Genomic DNA, 18,573 nt, shown 5'->3' on the forward strand with positions numbered 1-18,573 from the left:
TTTTGTTTTGGGGATTTTTGTTTTTGTTTTTATTTTGTTTTGTTTTGGTTTGGGGTTTTTTTGTTTTGTTTTGTTTTTTTTGTTTTTGTTTTTCAAGACAAGGTTTCTCTGTAGAACAGCCCTGGCTGTCCTGGAACTCATTCTGTAGCCCAGGCTGGCCTCAAACTCACAGAGATCCAACTGCCTCTGCTTCCCAAGTGCTGGGAATAAAGGCGTGTGCCACCACCGCCCGGCTTGCACAGAGGTTCTTGTGTTCACAGATAAGTACTAGGGGAACCAGGAATGTTAAACACACAGGGTTGTTTCTTCAAGGGGAGGAATGTGGAACCTTTTCTGCCCAGAAGCCTGGGAGTAGATGTGATTAATAGCCTGGTGAGTTTTGATTTATCTGTGTAGCCAAGACAACTACATCAGACAGATCCATCTCCACACCCTCATTGTGAGTTTGTCAATCTATAGAACCTATCTTTATGAAAGATGTTACATATAGTCAATCTATAGAATCCATCTTTATGAAAAATGTCACATGTACTTTACAAAGTTTTGATGTAGACATGTCTTAAGGTTTATTGTGCACAAGGGATTGAGTTATTTATCACCAGAAAAGTTTTTCACCGAATTGTGCTGTGTGTGCTTAAATATACCTAAAATAAATTACCTGGGGTCAGACTCTCAAAGTTTGAACCAACACTGGCTACCAATTCATGTTGAGCTGAACCACCTTCTTGCTTCCTGAGGATCATTGCTCTGCTGACTGTGGTGGTTACAGAGATCCCTCTCAGACAGGCAGCTGATAATTACTCATAACTCTATCTCTAAAGGATCTGAGGTCCTCATCTGGTCTCTCTGGGCATGCACACAAGTAGCATACATTCACATAGACATGCATACATAGACATAAATAAAATAATAAAAACAAATCTTTAAAAAAATTGCAATGAGGCCAAAGATCTCACTAACTGGCTAATATCATAATCGACATATTAAATTAATAAAATTGGGGGAAAGGGGGGATGGTTCAGATGGTAAAGTGTTTGCTATGCCAACATGAGGACCCAAGTGAGAATACTCACCACTCATAAAAAGCTTGGTGCACATCTGTAATCCAAGTGCTAGAGGCAGGCAGATCCCTAGAGCCCACTGGCCAGCCAGAGTGGCCAAATCAGTGAGCTCCAGGGAACATACTCAAGGTCAATCGCTGGCTTCCACATGCATCGACACACATATGCATGCATATTCACATGCACAGGTGCAAACACACAAAAGCACATACATTAATTAAATCGGAAAGAATAACTTTTTTGCCAGTACACTTACAGATTTCCACAACTGTTCATTTGCACCCATTTCCTGGATCCTCTCTTTCACTGCTTCCTCTGTGGCTAGTATGGGGCCGATGCTGTCACTCAGTAGAGTAGCCAACTGGCCAAGGAAATCCTGGTGATGGGCCTGCTCGGGTGAGGTTTCCCAGCTGCAGGAATATGGAGGTCTGTCGAACTCCAATGTTAAGTTTTCTTTGTGGGTCAAATCGTGTTGACATTTACCCCCAATGTCTTGCTCATCAACTGGTCCTTCAGAGTAAACAATGTCTCTCTCAAAGTTGGAACCTTCGCCATTGTCCTAAATGTAGCAACACAGGGATTAAACTTCCCATCTGAAACTCAATGAACTATGAATACAGTAATAACACAAAACCTTAGGAGAAAAGACCCTTAATTAGAAACATTAAGAGTCATGAGTTTGAAGACAGCCTGGTCTGTAGAGAGAGTTCCAGGATTGTCAGGGCTACAAAAAGAAACCTGTCTTGAAAAAAAACAAAAACAAAAACAAAAAGCAGCACTAGAGTCACATAAGAAACAAGGCGTAGATTTAAAAGAAGGGCTGATAGTAGCAAGAAGTAGGAATTGAAACACCAGCCCAAAAGCCTTTGTTGATAAGGGCAAACTCTACAGAGCACTCGAGTTCAATTGTAGAAGGAATTCGAAAGTTACAATTTTATTTTATTATTTTTTATTATTTTATGTATCATTATGAGAGAAGGGGCATATACCATGGTACCCGTGGAGGTCTGAGGACAACTTGCAGGAGTCACTTCTTGCCTTCTATCACACGGTTCCAGGAACCAAACCCAAGTCATCAGACTGCCACAACATGTGCTCCTACCCGCTGAGCCGTCACACTGGCTCCGTAACGTTTTTTGAGAGGAGGTCTTGCGTAGTTCAAGCTAGCTTCAACCTAGAGATCCCACAGCTCAGCCTTCTCTAGTGCCAGGATTGCAGCTAGCTGCATGGCACCATGCCCAGCTGGAGACCATCGTCTTGTAACTCCTAATGAAATAACTGATTCAAGCAAGGGTCGCCAATGAAGAATGAAGCCGTTATAGTTAAGAGCCGTTAAGGAAACGGGTGTTTTCATAAAGAAGTACACTCAAGTAAGGCTGAAACTCTAGCTCAGTGGTAGAGTGCTTGCCTCACTCACGCTCTAGAGGCCCTAAAACCAATCCCTGGTACCGAAAGAAAAAAAGAGCCATACTTATCAAATATATCAATAATGTAAATGAACGAAGTCAAAGCTCTTCCTCCTGACCTATTTCTAATGTAATCACGACATGAGAAAAAAGACAACCCTGAGTGTTTTTTCATCAAAAAATGTTTATTGTTGTGTATATATGGTGTGTATGGGATGCAAACAGCACACGTTGCCACAGTATGAGTTTGGAGGTCAGAGGACAACTTCTGGGAGTTGATTCTCTCCTTCCACCATCAGATCTGAGGATGGGACAACAGTAATCGGACATTTTTGGCAAGAGATTTTACCAGCTGAGCCAGGTTGCTGGCCCTGCTAAGCTCCTCCTGTGAGGAGGCAAGTTCAGTTGCTGGGGTGGGGTGGGGGTTGCTGTTGTTGTTAGGTGAAACTGGGGGATGGGAAAACAATAACAACAAAAATGGAAGCAATAATGAGTTTGTATCACTAAAAACCTACAGGGAGCCAGGCAGTGGTGGCGCATGCCTTTAATCCCATCACTTGGGAGGCAGAGCCAGGCTGATCTCTGTGAGTTCAAGGCCAGCCTGGGCTACAGAGTGAAAGCTATACAGAGAAACCCTGTCTTAAAACAAAACAAAACAAAACAAAAAAACAAAAAACCTAGTGGACCCCAGTTCTTGGAGATTTTTTTTTTCTAGAGATGAGAGATTCATAACAAAAGCTCAAAGGGGGTAAGTGTTAAAACCAATTACTTGAGATGCAGATAAAAATCGAAATTATTTTGAAAGTAGTTGCTAAATGTGTGTGTGTTATTCACACATGACTATGTAGATGTACACAGCTGTGTGTGTGCCTGTGTGATAGGATAAAAGGGTAGGTGGTTGTGGTGCCAGGTGGTTGTGGTGCATGCCTTTAATCCCAGCACTCAGGAGGCAGAGCCAGGTAGATCTCTGTGAGTTTGAGGCCAGCCTGGTCTATAGAGTGAGATCCAGGATAGGCACCAAAACTACACAGAGAAACCCTGTCTTGAAAAAAAAAGGGGGGGGGGTAAATTATTTAGTCTACTTTTAAAAAGCAACTATTAGTTTTAAATATTTTACATTGGGATGGATTATTGTATATTGTATACTAATTTTGTATATTGATACAAATTTGAGAATGATTTTGTTAGAACATACTGTACATACATTTCTACTCCTGTTCAAGGTATTGTACCTATACAACTCATTTAACAATGTAATGCAAATTTCTAGTCCTTAAAAGTTATTACTACCAACTATTTAGGATAATAAGGAAATACAGGTTAGTAATTAGAACTTGTAGTCATATTAGGTATGTTTTCAAGGTTAAACAGAGGTATATTTTAGATAGATAGGTGGTCTTCAAACACTTCAGAGACCTATAGTATATGGTATTTAGGATGTTTTAATACATAGGTTCTTTTTTTTTTAATGACAATGAGACATGTATGCTCCTGGCTGCACTTCAGAGAAGATGATGGGCATTGAAGAAACTCCATATGGAGTTTACTTTCTTTGGGGCAAGTTAGCCACTGGGCAAGAAAATGGCCTTGCCTCAACTGTTGACAGTATGCTGTCCAAATGGGACAAGCAGGACACAAAAGGACTGCTGAACTTTGCCAAGACAAGGTAGGACAGCTCTTCAGAAAATTCTGCTTCACAGATAAGTGATGAGGGAATGTCTTTCTGTATGCTGTAAATATGTGTTGTTCTGATTCATTGACAAATAAAGCCATTTGGCCTATGGCAAGGCAGCCTAGAGGCAGTTGCAAAATTCAAAGAAAAACAGGAAGAAGGTGGGGAGAGTTGCCAGTGAGCGGCCCAAGGGGCAACATGTAATGGCATGCAGGTAAAGCCACGGAACATGTGGTGATATATAAATTAATAGTTATGGGCTAATTTAAGATATAAGAGCTAGCTAGCAAAAGACTTAAGCCATGGCCATGCAGTTATAATTAATATAAGCCTCTATGTGTTTACTTGGGTGACATGAGTGGGAGAGATTTGGCCAGTACACAGGAAAACTTCTGGCTACAGATAGGTCTGTTAGATATGCTCGACCTGTAGGCTGAAAATGGATGCCCCAATGTTGCAGAGGAACCTTGGGTGACTGTCCAGGCAGCCAGCTGTTTCTGTCATTTCTCACATTTTTTGGAAGTCACTTGCTTGCACTTCCTGCTTACTCAGTTAATATTATTTCTTCTCGGGTCTCTGAGGGAGTTGAAGACTAGACAGTTATAGCTATAGTTTTCTGTTAGGGACCAAGATGTCAGGAACCAAACATGAACCATGGAAAGTACTAGCTAGACCAGAGAACAAGTCATAAGCCCCTTCCCAGAGCAGTAACCAGAGGCCTCCAAAGATAAGAGTCCCACAGTCAGGTGCCATGACAACTGAACGTAAAGAGCATTCCATGGTCAGGTAGCCTAGCAACAGAATAAACTGCCCCTGACCAGTGACCTTAGCCGACATCTCACAGTTGCACGATCTACCTCACACGTCTTGCACCCCTTCCATGTTCTACACGCCCCTTTTCCCTTTCCCTCCTTCCTGCCCCTTCCCCTCCTGTGCTATATAAGCCATGCGGAGAAAAATAAAGATTGGCGGCTTGATCAGAATACTGTCTTGCTGTCCGTCTCTTGTGTCGCCCTTCCCTTTCATTTGCTCCCACAGGTGGGTCGCCCCCCCCCCCCCCCCCGTTGAAACCCCACTGGCCGGGGCAGTTTTCTTTGTTAACAAATTCAGAAAAGAAACTCACTAAAGAGGTGTAAAGTGTATAAGTTTGAAAGATATCAGAAGATAATTTTTGGTTGGTAAAACAAGCTAGGGTAAAAAGTGAATTAGGCTGGGTGGTGGTGTTGCACACCTTTAATCCCAGCACTTAGGAGGCAGAGCCAGGAGGATCTCTGTGAGTTTGAGGGCCAGCCTGAGCTACAGAGTGAGTTCCAGGAAAAAGCTCCAAAGCTACACAGAGAAACCCTGTCTCAAAAAAAAAGTGAATTAGGTACACTTTCGACACACCAAAATAGGATAAATAATGGAGTATTTTCTCTGAATTTGTCAAATGTTAATGGACTATACATTATTGATGTCATTATTGCCTATATATATTGAATATAGTTATTGTATTTATTGCATATAGCTTTTCTAATATTAGTTATAACCTTTTATTATTTTAGACAAAAAAGGGAAAATGTGGTGACATTTTGTTCGTACTCTAACAAATAAAATTTGCCTGAAGATCAGAGAACAGAGCTAGCCACTAGATTAAACATAGAGGCCAGGCAGTGGTGGCATTCTACTACAAGCCACAAAAATATACAAAGTAGGATTTCAGCTGGTTATGACAAAGCTAATACCTGGAAGTAGCCAAGGGCTTTCCAGAGGTCAAGCTAAGGTCAAGCTTGATGATATTTGGCTTTTGATTATCAGCCATTTCCTGCTATGAGTTTCTTGTGTGCTGTTGTAGCTTTCCCATCATTTATTGGGCACCATTTCCCCTCTACTAAAGGAATATTTAGATAACCTTATGCACTGACAGCTATGCACAGCCAGAACCCCAGTTCAAGCCTCCCTGTAATTATCATCATTGGCAGCATCCAACCAGGTCCATCCCCAGATGGAGGAAAGTACCTTATCAGAGATACCTCTGTACTCTCTAAAAACAGACTTAAGCATCCAGGCTACCCGTTTGAGAAGGCCTGGAGGATGTGCTTAACTTTCTCCTTTCCCAGATCTTACCTCTAGTTCCAGATCCCCCTTTAACTATCACCAGAGGCATCTAGCTGTACACAGGTTGCCTAGCGACCAAGCATATTTCCCCCACCCTGCAGAAAAACAGCAGGCAGATAGCTTGGACAGTTAGGAGCCACAGAAACAAAGAAGGCAGTTTTATTTTCTCCCATTGACCCAGCAATTTATAGAATCTTAACATTTTCTACCAATCACGTTTGAGGTTATAGTTGAGCACTTAAGATCCCTCTTCTTAGATATTACCTGAATTTAGCCTTTAGTTAATTCATTCCCCATTAGTCACTTCCCTTTGGGGTTGCAAATGATAATTAATGGTTACTGCCCCTCTATATGATTCTTATCACCCCTCCATTTGACCCTGGAAGCCTGGCTTTGCACTGCTAAGGGATTACTGCTTGTAAGTGTATATATACCAGGACTCCCAGGGCACGGTGGGGGGGGGGGGTGGGGGAGACAGAGAAGAGAAAAGAGAATGGAATAACTAGATGGGTAAGACCTTGAGAGGAACTTACTGAGATGGGGAAGAACTAGATTGAAGGGCTAGAAGAGAGTACTAGAGGGATGAGATGGAAGATGAGGAAGAGACAGATGGGGAAGTACTAGCTGGGTAAGAATAAGATGAAAAGGACCTAGTTGAGGCAGAATTAAGATGAGAATTAAGATGGAACTTAGAGGGAACAGTAGATAAATATAGAGAGAAGGCAAGAAAGGAGCTACACATGAGAACAGAACTGAAGTGTGTATATAGGATGTTATGCCAGAGGAATTAAAGCAAGTGGACTATAAAGCTCAGTGTGCTGAGATTCTATTTCCCAAAAATAGTCTTCGCCATTTGTAGTCTCTCTCCTGAGGCCCTGGGATGTATAATATTAAGGCTGGTCCTTCTAATATTATACAAGAGCACACACCTTTAATCCTAGAACTTGGGATCTCATGCCTTTACTCCCAGTACTTGGGAAGCACACACGCCTTTAATCCTAGCACTAGGAAGGTTGAGACAGGAAGTAATATGGCAGAGAAAGGAATATAAGGTGGAGGAGACAGAAACTGAACTTTTCCGACTGAGGAGTTGGTGAGGTGATAGGTGGCTGTAGCTTGTTCTTTTGTCTCTTTAATCTTTCAGCATTTACCCTCATATCTGGTTCCTGGTTACTAATAAGACCAATTAGATTAGTGCTACACCTGTGCACTCAAGGGAAGATACAGAGGTCAAAGGAAGGTGTCAGGTGTCCCTCTCTATCACTCTCTGCTTTATTCCTTGAGGAAGGTCTCTGCTGAACCTGGCAGCCAGAAAACCACAGAGATCATCCTGTCCTGGTCCCTTCCATGCTGGGGATACAGGCATGCCTGGCCACGCCTGGCTTGTTACACAGGTGTTAGGATCCAGAGTCTGGCCCCTGTGCTTGCACAGTAAGTATTCTTAACTGCTGGACCATCTCTTTGGTCCTTGACTTTTTTCTACTGGGATCCCTCACATTAACTGGGTCACACAGGTCCTTGTTTTACATTCCGATTGTGTAATCAACTGTGATGGTTGAAAGGAGTACATGGTAAACTTTCACTGCTCTCTTGACAGTGATGTGCCTCCCCTTTTCTTTCAAGCGCACTTCCTCCTGGAATCCATAATGCCCTTGTCAATGACCAAAGTTGACGACCCAACAACACCTTAGCTTGTGGTTCCGGTGTCTGGTCCTCAGCATCCGGAGACACGGAGCCCAGTTTATTCAGTCAGTAACAAGAAGTGGACTGCTCCGACATCTCACTTCCTCTTCTTCTCTCTCAGCGAGTTGTTTCTCAGCTCCATTCCTCCCCTCCAACTCTTTCTGCAAAATCACAGAGACCTTCCAGTCCTCCGTGCAGACCCTCCACCACTGGCCTCTGGTCTACCATGCTTCTTTGGATTTTCCATTCACAAGAGAACTGACACCCTTCCCCAAACTCACCCTTTTCTCCTGGGGCAACAATCAGCTGATTCTCACCTTCACGGGGAAAATATCCAAGGAATCTTCTGGCCCTTTCAGATTTGGACAGGGAGAAAATCTGCTAGAACAAGGCCACCTTTTCTCCAGCTCTGCCTTTTGCCCCGTCCTCTCTCTTTCCACCAGATGTTCTCTGTGTAGGAGAGTGGTGGTCAACAATGCAATGAAACCAGACGGACCAATTTTCAATATGACTAAACATATTTCAGACACCGTTTCTCTGTGCAACAGATGTTTCCTTTTCCCAAATTATGATACTCTTGTATCAAGTTTGGGAAAAAAAATATCTAACTAGCATACTCCCAAATCTGATCAGGACGATAGGTTTATATATGACTTGAAAACATAAGGTAAAGGTAGAAAACAGACCAGGATATCTTACCTTAGGCGGTTCTCAAGGTCTATAACTCGCTCAGTTAGGTCCCAGTTGCCTCTTTCAATATTCTGAGAATTTGTGTTTTTCAAAATCTTAACTTTCATTAGAGAAGCTATAAGGTCCTGGAGGTTCTTGACGTCATCTCTCAGGGACATTATCTGTAGCGACTGCTGAGCATTACTTTCTTTGTAACTCTCCAACTCGGTCTTCATTTCTTGCAATGAAGTTTCTTTTATGAAAATTTTGTTTTGAATATTTCTCAGCTAATGAGAAGGGGATAGAAAGTATTACTTAAAATAACTTCTTATCTTGATTTTAAACATTCGTGATATTAAGTTACTGTGAATATAAGTTATATATTACTAGAGAATAAAATGAAGGCTTTCAAACCTATTCCTTCATAGTATTCTATCTTAATGTTTAAAAGCCCTTTAAGACAAAATACAATGGCACTGTATGTTTGAAATAAATAGTTTACCAACATTAAAACTGTGTAAGTCTTTATATTTCTCTAACTCCTACATACAGGAATGATGGATTTGGAGATTTCGGTCAGAAAGGGGCAATGCTTTAGCCTTAGATGGCTTGCTTTCTGGTGTGTGGCTCACAGGACTGGCTTGGTTTCTGATCTTATTTGTGCTGGTGGGAAAAATAGAGGGGGAGAATCCAGAGGAAGAGCAAAGACTTAAAAGGTGCATGTCTGTAATCCCAGCTCTTGAGTGGCAGGGGCAGGCAGATCTTTGTGAGTTCAAGGCTAGCCTGGTCTACATAATGAGTTCCAGGACAGCCATGACTATGTAGAGAAACTCTGTCTCAAATAAATAAGTAGATAGATAGATAATCAATAAATAATAACAATAAATAAATAATTAAATAGATTAGGGGTATTTTAAGACAGATAAAGGAGAGAGATGGCTCAGTAGTTAAAAGTGCTGATTGTAGTTGAAATTTTTCTGTGTCCCACCTGGCCCATGGTCAGGACAAATCTCTCTCACCCACCAGTCCTACAACCACTTGGACCCAAATAAACACACAGAGGCTTATATTAATTAAACTGTATGGCCTAATGGCTCAGGCTCCTTGCTAGCTAGATCTTACATCTTAAATTAACCCATTTCTATAAATCTATACTTTGCCACATGGCTCATGGCTTACCGGTATCTTTACATCCTGCAGCATCTGATTTAGCCTTCCTGTTCCCAGAATTCTCCTCTCTCTTTGTCCTGCCTATACTTTCTGCCTGGATACTGGCCAGTCAGCATTTTATTTACTAACCAATCAGAGCAACACATTCATGGCATACAGAGCAATATCCATAGCAGCTGATTGTACTTCCAGAGGACCCAGGTTCAATTCTCAGCACCCACATATTGTCTCCCAACCATCTCTAACTCCAGTTAGGGAACTGAAACCCTCTTCTGACCTCTGTGAGCACCATGTATGCATGTGGCACACAGACATGTGTGCATGCATGCAAACATTTATACACACAAAGTAATAAAATAAAATTTTAAAATATTCTTAAAATGCAGATAAAGGGGAAGAAAGGTCATAAAGTTCTGAAGAGAAACAAGAAAGATGGCTTACTGGAGGAGAAGCAAGTCCAAGAGGAGGTCAGTGAAGGAGGAAGGAGACCAGGGCAGGTGTGGTGGCCCTCACCAGCAGGAAGGTCAGAAGTGTCCAAGGCCAGGGAGGTCTACATAGTGAAAGCCTGTCTATAATGATGGTGATGATAAGGCCACAGTGACATGTCTAAACTTGTGCTCAGGTTCCAAATGAAAATGTTTAATGATATTGACTCATCAGCCACTGATCTCAGGATTAAAATCCAGCTGTGTCTAGTTAGGTTTTCCAAACATTGATTTTGTACTGGATTTTACTGGTTCAAAGGTCTAAATGCTGGAATGAATCTACCCATCTGTTTTCAGGGGTCTTCCTCTGAGGTGCATCATCCTAACAGAGCATTACACATGCTGCTGACTAGTCCTCCAAGGCCTGAGAAGCTCAGCCCAGCAGAGCCCAGAACCACAGGCAACCTAGAGGACAGCCACAGCACAGGCTGACTACTGAGGCATCTCTCCTCTTTCCCAGGACACGAAGGGCCACGGCTTAGTAAACAGCCACTGGCTCACACTCACATGGCTGCTGAGATCCACCAGCCGTACCTGGTCAGAGCTCCAGCCTACTTCCTGCAGGCAAGCAGGTGAGAAAGGGATCACTGTCACTTTGTTTCCCATTGATTATTTAGATCGACACCTCAGGGCTCCCAGACATCCACTCTAGATCTGTTCCCTGCTGTATTTGCAGACAGGGAATGTGTATTCCATAGTTGTGTGTGTGTGTGTGTGTGTGTGTGTGTGTGTGTGTGTGTGTGTGTGTGTGTGTTTCTCTTCAGTAGTTGCTTGACTGTAGGGAACAAGTGACATCCTGAGCTACAGAATTTGACAAGAACCTACCATGCCAAGGAGCGAGGAATCAGACCCACCCCAGGTTCAGAAAGGAGGCAAAGCCTTGCTCTGTCCTCCAAGTGTTTATGAAGAATTGACCAGTGTGTTCAAAAATTACCAAGTCCAGCAGCTTCATCCCTCTAGATGTTTACTGCCTGAGAGGCTGCTCCACTGCAAAAACCTATGGGGACCAGCTAACTCCTCCCCTGGTGCTGTAGGTAATAAACACACTGAGGCTTCAGATTGTTGTGATAAAAGGTGCGGCTCCATTAGAGCGTGCACAGGCACCTGGCCTCAGCTGTTCTGTATGTATGTCTGTGTGTCCATCACTCCTTCACCACTCCTAGTCAGAGTTGCAGACCCCATTCATGGGATCAGAGGTGCTTGACCCAACCAGCATCTCTGGGTTTGCTAGTAAATAAAATACATGCCTCATTTAAGATCGACAGTGAATGCCTATGCAGCCTGTGAAATTTCACGTCCAGGCAGGGCCGGCATTTGTGGAAGCAGCTAGAAGAATGTGCATCGCATCGGATCCCTGCATGTGGTGGGGTTGCTTATGGCCAGTATGAGGGACATTGACCATGGCCTTGCATCCCTTGAATACAACACCAAGTTAATGGGGGTAAAGGGGAAGCAAGCGCCAGATCAGAAGTGACTTCATTACAGCCCCAGGAGAATGCCACCTATATCCCAGACAGTATAGCTTCAAAAGTAGACGTGATAGCAAGCAGGTGACCTTCGGAGACCTGTATGCATTCCTTGCTGCACTGAACTGCACTCAGCAACTGCAGCGGGCAGCTATGATAATGGTCTTCTTTGAGATGGTCCTGAAGGGCTGAAGGGGAGGCATGACAGTGGGGACACCTAGAGCTGTGTTATATTAGAGACGGACTGGATGTGGCCCACAGGCCTGCCATAGTCTCCTCTTGTTGCCTGGCCTCACGCTCAGTATAGTCACCCATTTTATTCAGGAAGGCTGCCTCCCTGCACACAGGGTAAAAACACCAGTCAATCTTGCAGAAGACCCAGGTTTGATTTCCAGCACCCAGCACCACATGGCAGCTCACAGCTGTCTTTAACTCCAGTTGCAGAGGACCTGACATCCTCTTTTGGCCATAGATGAATACAGGCACTCATGCACATAAAACAAAGATAAATCTTTAAAACACATTGAATTTGTATTTAACTTCCAATACTCAACTTTATATGTTACCAGTGACTTCTTAACTCATTTCCGCTACAGCCCACCTGTGCAAGGGTTTTATATCAATACCATATTCCCTAAACTAGTCCACATAATCACCAACTGAATAGGCTTGTATTTATTCCTTCTATATCTGGCCTCACCCAAATATAGATCTCTTGCACCTGTTTCTCCGTTATAGGACAGAAACACATTGCAATTATTTTTGTATGTTATACGAAGAGATAAGGTTAATTATAACAAAAAAATTGAAATGCATGCAGTGAAGAGGAAAAGTGCCTTATCAAGACAATTGGGTCCCTGTGGCACTAAATGGTAGGTGGCTGAGGAAGGCGAAGATGACTCACACTGAGGCTCAGGTATCTTGTTGGAATCACTACACTTCCTTTTTATAACATTAACATGAGGATACCATATAATAATAACTGTCACGAAATTTTTATTTTGAGACAAGGTCTCATTAGGCAATCCAGGCTGATCTTACACTCGGCATCTTATTTACTCAGCCTTCTGAGTACTGGCTCCATAGGAGTGTGCAGCCATGCCTGGCTTGAATTTTTTTACTTTTTAAACGATATTTATTTTTGTTTGCAGGGTGGGGCGGGGGTAGGGAGGTACATGCCATGGGACATACACAGAGGTCAGAGGACAACCTACCGGAGTCGGTTCTCTCTTTCCAGCACGTGTGTCCTGGGGATAAAACTCAGGTTGTCAGTCTTGGCAACAGGCACCTTCACCCAGTGAACCATTTCTCTGGCTCTGGCCTTGAAATTATTAAATTAGAAATACTTCTTGGGGGGCTGTAGTTGGAGATCAAACTCAGAGACTTGCGTATTGCTAGGCATGCACCTTACTACTGAGTTACATCCATAGGCCCTATGTAGACCAGGCTAGCCTCTGAAGTAATCCTCCTACTGAAGCCTCCTGAGCACTGGGCTTACAGGTGCACATCATCTCACCTAGCTGGAACACTTTTTAAATGTATATGGTATCTGAAACCATGTCAAAATGGCCCAAAAGATCCTTTTAGATGTTTATATGTCCCCAGAGAGTAGCTTCAAAAGACAATACTTCGAAAGCCAGGTGTGACAGTGTAGTGAGCCAGGCACTGTGGCACATGGCTGTTATCTGAGCTACTTGGGAAACTAAAGGGAAAATCAACTGAATCCATGAGTTCAAGGCTAGCCAGGACCACATACTGAGACACCCTCTCAAAGCAACCAAAGAAAATCTTTGAAATTCTTGAAAATGATTTACATGTTTTCTTTAAGCAAGGTACCCAAAACCTTTCCTGGCAGTTTGGTTCAAAAAGCTTTTTTAAGGGTCAGAAAGATGGCTCAGCAGATCAAGGCTTTTGCTGCCAAGCTCAATAACCAAAGCAGTATCCCTAGGACCCACATGGTAGAAAGAGAGAACTGATGTTCTCCAGTACTCGGACTGAAGTGGGAGGATTGTAACTTCAAGGCCAGCTTGAGCTACATAGTGAGAGCCTCTCCCCCACCCACCCCGGAGACAGGGTTTCTCAGTGTAGCTTTGTGCCTTTCCTGGAACTCGCTCTGTAGACCAGGCTGGCCTCGAACTCAGAGATCCGCCTGCCTCTGCCTCCCGAGTGCTGGGATTAAAGGCGTGCACCACCACCGCCTGGCATGAGAGCCTATCTTAAACAGCGAGCATGGACGTCTATATTCACAGAATGTAGTTCAGTTAAAATAGAGTGTTTGCCTTACATACATCAGTGGGTGAACACACACACACCAACTTACTACTACTACTACTAATTGCATCCAAGTCCAATCTGCCAGAACCCCAAACTTTTTAAGGGTTATTATTAAGTAGAGAAGGATGCTGCTGCACGTTCTCACCACCTCCCTGTTACTGCGGTATGTGCCACGGCCTGTTGGGCGGAGAGGAGCAGTCCTGGATCCTGAAGGCAGATCTTTACTAATGTTCCTTCAAGCAATCACCCCTTCCTCCCCTCTCCCCATCACTCTGCTCGCTCGCTCTCCTCATCTCGAGCCTGTCTTCACTTTACTCACTTCATGTCAAGAACAAACAAGGAGTCTATCCCCATGCTGCAGGAAATCTGATCTCTCCAGAGCCCTTCCTCCAAGCGCCTTATCAAACTTGACAAATAGGTTATATTTTAAGTCTGGCTTGTTCTAACATCTTGGCAGCCCATTTACTGTGTTATTAATTATAATGGTGATATGAAAAACCTATGTGCCGATTAGTTATTTTGTCAACTCGACACGAGCTAGAGTCATCTAGGAAAATGTCTCCATTAGACTGCCCGTAGGCAAGTGGGTGGGGGCATTTCTTGATGAATAGCTGATGTAGGAGGGCCCAGCTCCCTGGGGATGTGTCACTCCTGCGGAAGCAAGCAGGCTGAGCGGGTCACGGAGAGCAAGTCAGTAAGCAGCACCCCTCCACGGTCTCTACTTCAGTTCTTGCCTCCCGGTTCCTGCCTTGACTTCCCTTTGTGATGGACTGAGGATCTGTAACACGAAATAGACCCTTTCCTCCCCAAACTGCTTTTGGTCATGATGTTTATCACAGCAACAGAAAACAAATTAGACCCAGACATGGTGGTGTACACCTTTAGTCCCAGCACTCAGGAGGCAGAGGCAGATGGATCTCTGTGAGCTCGAGACCAGCCTGGTCTAAGAAGGGAGTTCCAGGACAATATATACAGTTTTGTTTGGGTTTGGTGTGTGTGTGTGTGTGTGTGTGTGTGTGTGTGTGTGTGTGTGTGTCTCGTATGCACTCATGCTCATATGTTCATGTGTATGTGGTGGGGTATGCACAAGTGTGTGTGTTATAGAGGTCAATGTCATCTGTCTTTCTTCACTTTGTGTTTTACAATTTTATTACCATTATCGTTGTTGTTACTCTCTTTGTGTATGTGCACATGCGATGACATATGCATATGTAGACCATTCAGAGGGCCATTCTGTGGAGTCTTTCCTTCTCCATCTTTACATGGTATTGTGGTTTAAATGAGAAATGTACCCTAAGGCTTCAGTGGTGCTGTTCGGGGAGGTTATGGAACCTTTAGGTGGTAGAGCCTTGCTGGAGGAAGTACGTCACTGGGGGCGGGCTTTGAAACTCCAGAGTTTCACTGCACTTCCAGTGTGCCGTCTGCCTCCCGTATGCTGTTGAGACGTGACTCTCGGCTCTTGTCGCCTGCCACACGCCTTTCCGGTCACTGTGGACACCTAGCCCTCTGAAACTGCAAACTGAAATAAATCCTTAAGTTGTGTTTGCTCAATCACAGCAACAAAAAAGGTAAGTAATATAGATGGATTCTGGAGATCAAACTTAAGTGGCCAGGCTTGCACTGTTAGTAGCCTCTGCAGGCTAAGCCACCTCACGGGACCCTTTTTTTTTTTTTTTTTTTAACGATTTATTTATTTATACATAATGTTCTGTCTGCATGTGTCCTTTCAGGCCAGAAGAGGGCACCAGATCTTATTACAGGTAGTTGTGAGCCACCATGTGGTTGCTGGGATTTGAACTCAGGACCTCAGGAAGAGCAGTCTGTGCTCTTAACCACTGAGCCATCTCTCCAGCCCAAGACTTCTCACTGAACCTGGACCTCACAGGTCCAGCTAGCAAAACCCAGGGTGCCCCCCTCTCTCTGTCTCCTGGCCTGGGGATTACGGGTGCACACCACAGCACCTGGCTTTTTAAAGGGATTCTAAGGATCCCAACTCCGTTCTTCACACTTGCATGACCAACACTTGACCAGTGAAGCCACCTCCCCGGTCCCTGGTTTGTTTTTGTTTTTTGAGACAAGGTCTCATGTAACCCAGGCTGCCCTCAAATTGGCTTGTCCTTCTTCATCCTTCTAATACTGGAGTTACAAGTATATACCATCCCACAGAGAGGCAAATGTATTTTTAGAATGTAGAATAGAAAATAGAAAGAAATACAAAATCACATAGAAATAGGTACATGTATAACTATATACACATATACAGTTTTTGGGACTGAGTATCAAATCTAGGCCTTGTACAGGACAGGTAAGCACTCTACCAGCCGAGTTACAACCTTAGCCCCTCACTGCTAATTTGGTATCTTCTTAAGTGAGATCTGGAATCAAGCTATTGGTAGATGAGAGAGCAAAGACGAAATTAGAATAAAGTTAGCAACTTTACTAAGAATCTTGGCAGAAAAGGAACAAATGGAGTGTACCCCAAGTCAGTATATTGGAATTGTAATCCCCAATACCTCATAATGTGACTGACTATATTTCTAATTTAAGTAGTTAAGCTAAAATTTAGCTGGGTGCGGTGGCTCATACCTTTAGTCCCAGGAGGCAGAGGCAGATCTCTGTGAGTTTAAGGCCAGCCTGGTCTACAAAATGAGTTCCAGGACAGCCAGTTACACAGAGAAACCTTGTCTCAAAAAAAAAATCATTAAGGAGGTCCCTAATCTGGGGCTGGAGAGATGAGATGGCTCAATGGTTAAGAGCACTGGCTGTTCCTCCAGAGGCACCAGGTTCAATTCCCAGCATCCACACAGCATTCACAACTGTCTGTAACTCCAGTTCCAGGGGATCTGACACCTGACACCTTCACACCAATACACATAAAATAAAGTTAAATCAATTTTTCAAAAAAGGTGGTCCCTAATCCAGTATGGCTGATGTCCTTTTTTAGAAAAGGTATTATTATAATTTGTGTGTGTGTGTGTGTGTGTGTGTGTGTGAGAGATGTGGTGATCAGAAGACAACTTGTAGAGTTGGTTTTCTCGTCTATTATGTGGGCCCCAGGGATTGAACTCAGGTCATCAGGACCTGAGGTAAGTGCTCTATCCACTGAGCCATCTCACCAACTCCTTATAAGAGAAGCAAACTTGGGGCTGTAGAGATGACTCCACAGTTAAGACCCCATGTTGCTTTTGGAGAAAACTGTGTTCAGTTCCCAGCACCCACATCAAGTAACTCACAGTCACCTGTAACTTCAGCTCCAAGAGATCTGATACCCTCTCCTGACCCCCTGAAGAACCTGCATGCATGTTCACAGAGACATACAGACGCACCGCGCGCGCACACACATGCACACACACACACACACACACACACACACACACACACACACACGAATCTTCAGAAATGGAGGAGGTGGGGGAGAAGCGGGGGGCTTGAACACAGATGCTGGGGAGACACCAGGATAAGATCACTGTCTACAACCCAAGAAGAAACATCCCAGAAGAAAGCCTGCTGACACCTTGTTCCATACTAGAAGATACTGTGCTTTCAGCTCTCAGTCCGATGCTTTGCTACAGTAGCCGTAGGAAGCAAGTGCCGCCAGAGAGATCTGCTGACCCGACCAGCTGGCCCCTGTACGGAAACATTCTGAGGATTCTACTTGAAGATAACCACAGAAAGGTGGAATTTCTAGAAGTAACAGTCCAGAGCCCTTCAGATGACAAGAACCAGAGAGCCTCTAGCCACGGTCAGAAACCGTCTCAGTCAACAAGCCCTGAGGATAGTTAGGCTAAACTAAAGAATTGCTACAAGCGTTCCCCAGGCTTCATCACAGGAAGTAAAAGTCAAGGCAGTTCCCATGAATGCCGTTTGTGTGTGATGCTCTCAGATTTCTACCAAGTGTTAAAGAGAACTAGTCGATTTTTGCCAGGGAGGAGGGCTAAAAAAAAAAATAAGAACTCATTCTTTCCATTGAAATATTTAGGACAGGCAGTGTAGCTCAGTGGTAGAATATTTGTCCTGAGTGTGCAAGGACCTGGGTTAGTGCTTCAGCCATTTTACACACACACACACACACACACACACACACACAGAAATGCTTACATGTATTGATTATTATTATGCCACAAATTTTTATTTACCTTTAAAATTTTTTATTTTGTGTCTATGTGTGTTTTGTCTGCATGTATATCTATGTACCACATGTATGTCTGGCGCCTGCCTGGTGTCTTGGCCAGAAGTGGAGGGTCAGATCCCCGGGAACTGGAGTTACAGATAGCTGAGAGCCACCATGCAGCATTGGGAATTGAACTCAGGACCTCTGGAAGAGCAGTCAATGCTCTTCACTACCAAGCCATCTCTCCATGTCCTATGTCCTAAGTTTTGAGCATGGTGTCCCACAAGCAGTATACTTACTTCCAAAGCTGCCTGTCAACTCAGAAGCCCTGAACTAGGCACCATCCTCCAGAGGGGCACCAAAGGCAGACATGAATCTCAACTGTGATGAGAGAGTTCGATGTGGAAGGAAGGAAACCAGGGTAAGATAATGCCTTGTGCCGTCAGCAGAAATGTCTCTCCTAACCGTTGGCGGACGAT

The 18,573-nt window shown here is 43.8% G+C and overlaps 1 protein-coding gene across 1 annotated transcript in view; it reads right to left on the reverse strand.

Moving 5' to 3' along the window:
- Positions 1–18,573, reverse strand: part of LOC118595264 (coiled-coil domain-containing protein 170-like) — a 44,984-nt gene that overhangs the window by 16,983 nt on the left and 9,428 nt on the right. Inside the window, exons 3-6 of the mRNA XM_036205637.1 lie at positions 10,751–10,801; positions 8,619–8,875; positions 8,237–8,369; positions 1,318–1,620 (exon numbers count right to left, since the gene is read on the reverse strand). Coding sequence (XP_036061530.1) covers positions 1,318–1,620; positions 8,237–8,369; positions 8,619–8,875; positions 10,751–10,801 — 744 coding nt within the window. The remainder of the gene's footprint in view (positions 1–1,317; positions 1,621–8,236; positions 8,370–8,618; positions 8,876–10,750; positions 10,802–18,573) is intronic.

This window comes from Onychomys torridus, chromosome 14, assembly GCF_903995425.1.
Source record: "Onychomys torridus chromosome 14, mOncTor1.1, whole genome shotgun sequence".
In the NCBI taxonomy this organism is placed as follows: Eukaryota; Metazoa; Chordata; class Mammalia; order Rodentia; family Cricetidae; genus Onychomys; species Onychomys torridus.